Below are 1832 nucleotides of genomic sequence, written 5' to 3' on the forward strand. Positions count from 1 at the left end.
GGGAGCGGATTTGGGGGCACTGGGATAAACTGGGATGGACTGGGAGGGACTGGGAGCAGATTTGGGGGCACTGGGATAAACTGGGATGGACTGGGAGGGAGTCGAAGGGTGATAAAGGAGGGATGAGATGGGGACTGGGATGGACTGGGAAGGGATTGGGATGGACTGGGAGACACTGGGATGAACTGGGATGGACTGGGAGGGACTGGGATAAACTGGGAGGGGATGGGAATAAACTGGAGTAAACTGGGATGGACTGGGAGGGAATCGGAGGGTGATAAAGGAGGGATGAGATGGGGACTGGGATGGACTGGGAGGGGATTGGGGGGGCACTGGGATGGACTGGGAGGGGACTGGGATAAACTGGGATGGACTGGGAGCCACTGGGAGCAGATTTGGGGGCACTGGGATAAACTGGGATGGACTGGGAGGGGATTGGGATGGACTGGGAACAACTGGGAGGGGACTGGGAGCTACTGGGAGACACTGGGGAGCTACTGGGGGATACTGGGAGACACTGGGGAGGCACTGATGGACACTGGGAGACACTGGGGGATACTGGGAGACACTGGGGAGAGACTTGGGAGCTACTGGGGGATACTGGGACCTACTGGGGACACACTGGGAGCTACTGGGGGATACTGGGAGATAGTGGGGAGACACTTGGGAGGTACTGATGGATACTGGGAGACACTGGGGAGCTACTGGGGGATACTGGGAGCTACTGGGGACACACTGGGGGATACTGGGAGCTACTGGGGAGACACTGATGGATACTGGGAGACACTGGGGGATACTGGGAGACACTGGGCGATACTGGGAGACACTGGGGAGGCACTGATGGATACTGGGAGCTACTGGGGGATACTGGGAGACACTGGGGAGGCACTGATGGATACTGGGAGACACTGGGGAGCTACTGGGGGATACTGGAAGACACTGGGGGATACTGGGAGACACTGGGGAGCTACTGGGGGATACTGGGAGACACTGGGGAGACACTGATGGATACTGGGAGCTACTGGGGCTGTACTGGGAGACACTGGGGAGAGACTTGGGAGCTACTGGGAGATATTGGGAGTTACTGGGGGATACTGGGAGCTACTGGGGGATACTGGGAGCTACTTGGGAGTTACTGGGGATACTGGGAGCTACTGGGAGCTACTGGGAACGATTGATGAGAGGCTGCAATTCCCAACGTGACCACCGGGTGGCGACAGAGAGATATCGATTTTATATTGATTTTTTACTGGTTTTAACTGGTTTTAACTGGTTTTAACTGGTTTCTCGCACCCAGATCCTGCACTACAGCCCCGAGGAGGAGCAGCCCTGGGTGGCCCCGGGCCCTTTCCTGGGGGTGCTGGGGAGCTACTGGGGGATACTGGGAGACACTGGGGAGAGACTGATGGATACTGGGAGCTACTGGGGCTGTACTGGGAGTTACTGGGGAGACACTTGGGAACTACTGGGAGCTACTGGGGGATACTGGGAGTTACTAAGAGCTACTGGGAGCTACTGGGAGCTACTGGGAACAATTGATGAGAGGCTGCAATTCCCAACGTGACCACCGGGTGGCGACAGAGAGATATCGACTTTATATTGCTTTTTAACTGGTTTTAACTGGTTTCTCGCGCCCAGATCCTGCACTACAGCCCCGAGGAGGAGCAGCCCTGGGTGGCCCCGGGCCCTTTCCTGGGGGTGCTGAGCTGGAACGGCTCGAGGGGCACGCGGGACCTGCAGGACCTGTCGGTGCGGCTGAGCGAGGTGGGCCACGCCCACGCCGGGCTCTACGTGTGCCGCCTGCGCCGCAACCTCACCTTCGAGGGCTACAC

General features: G+C 58.4%; 1 protein-coding gene across 1 annotated transcript in view; it reads left to right on the forward strand.

Annotated features, from left to right (window-relative positions):
• Positions 1-1827, forward strand: part of LOC114073305 (sodium channel subunit beta-1-like) — a gene marked incomplete at both ends in the record, with an annotated part of 3639 nt that extends 1812 nt beyond the window's left edge. Inside the window, one exon of the mRNA XM_027911082.1 lies at positions 1639-1827. Within this exon, the coding sequence (XP_027766883.1) occupies positions 1639-1827 (189 nt within the window). The remainder of the gene's footprint in view (positions 1-1638) is intronic.
• Positions 1828-1832: the final 5 nt, after the last annotated feature.

This window comes from Empidonax traillii, unplaced genomic scaffold (assembly GCF_003031625.1).
Source record: "Empidonax traillii isolate 1590-97213 ecotype Southwest subspecies unplaced genomic scaffold, ASM303162v1 scaffold5979:size6760, whole genome shotgun sequence".
Classification (NCBI taxonomy): domain Eukaryota; kingdom Metazoa; phylum Chordata; class Aves; order Passeriformes; family Tyrannidae; genus Empidonax; species Empidonax traillii.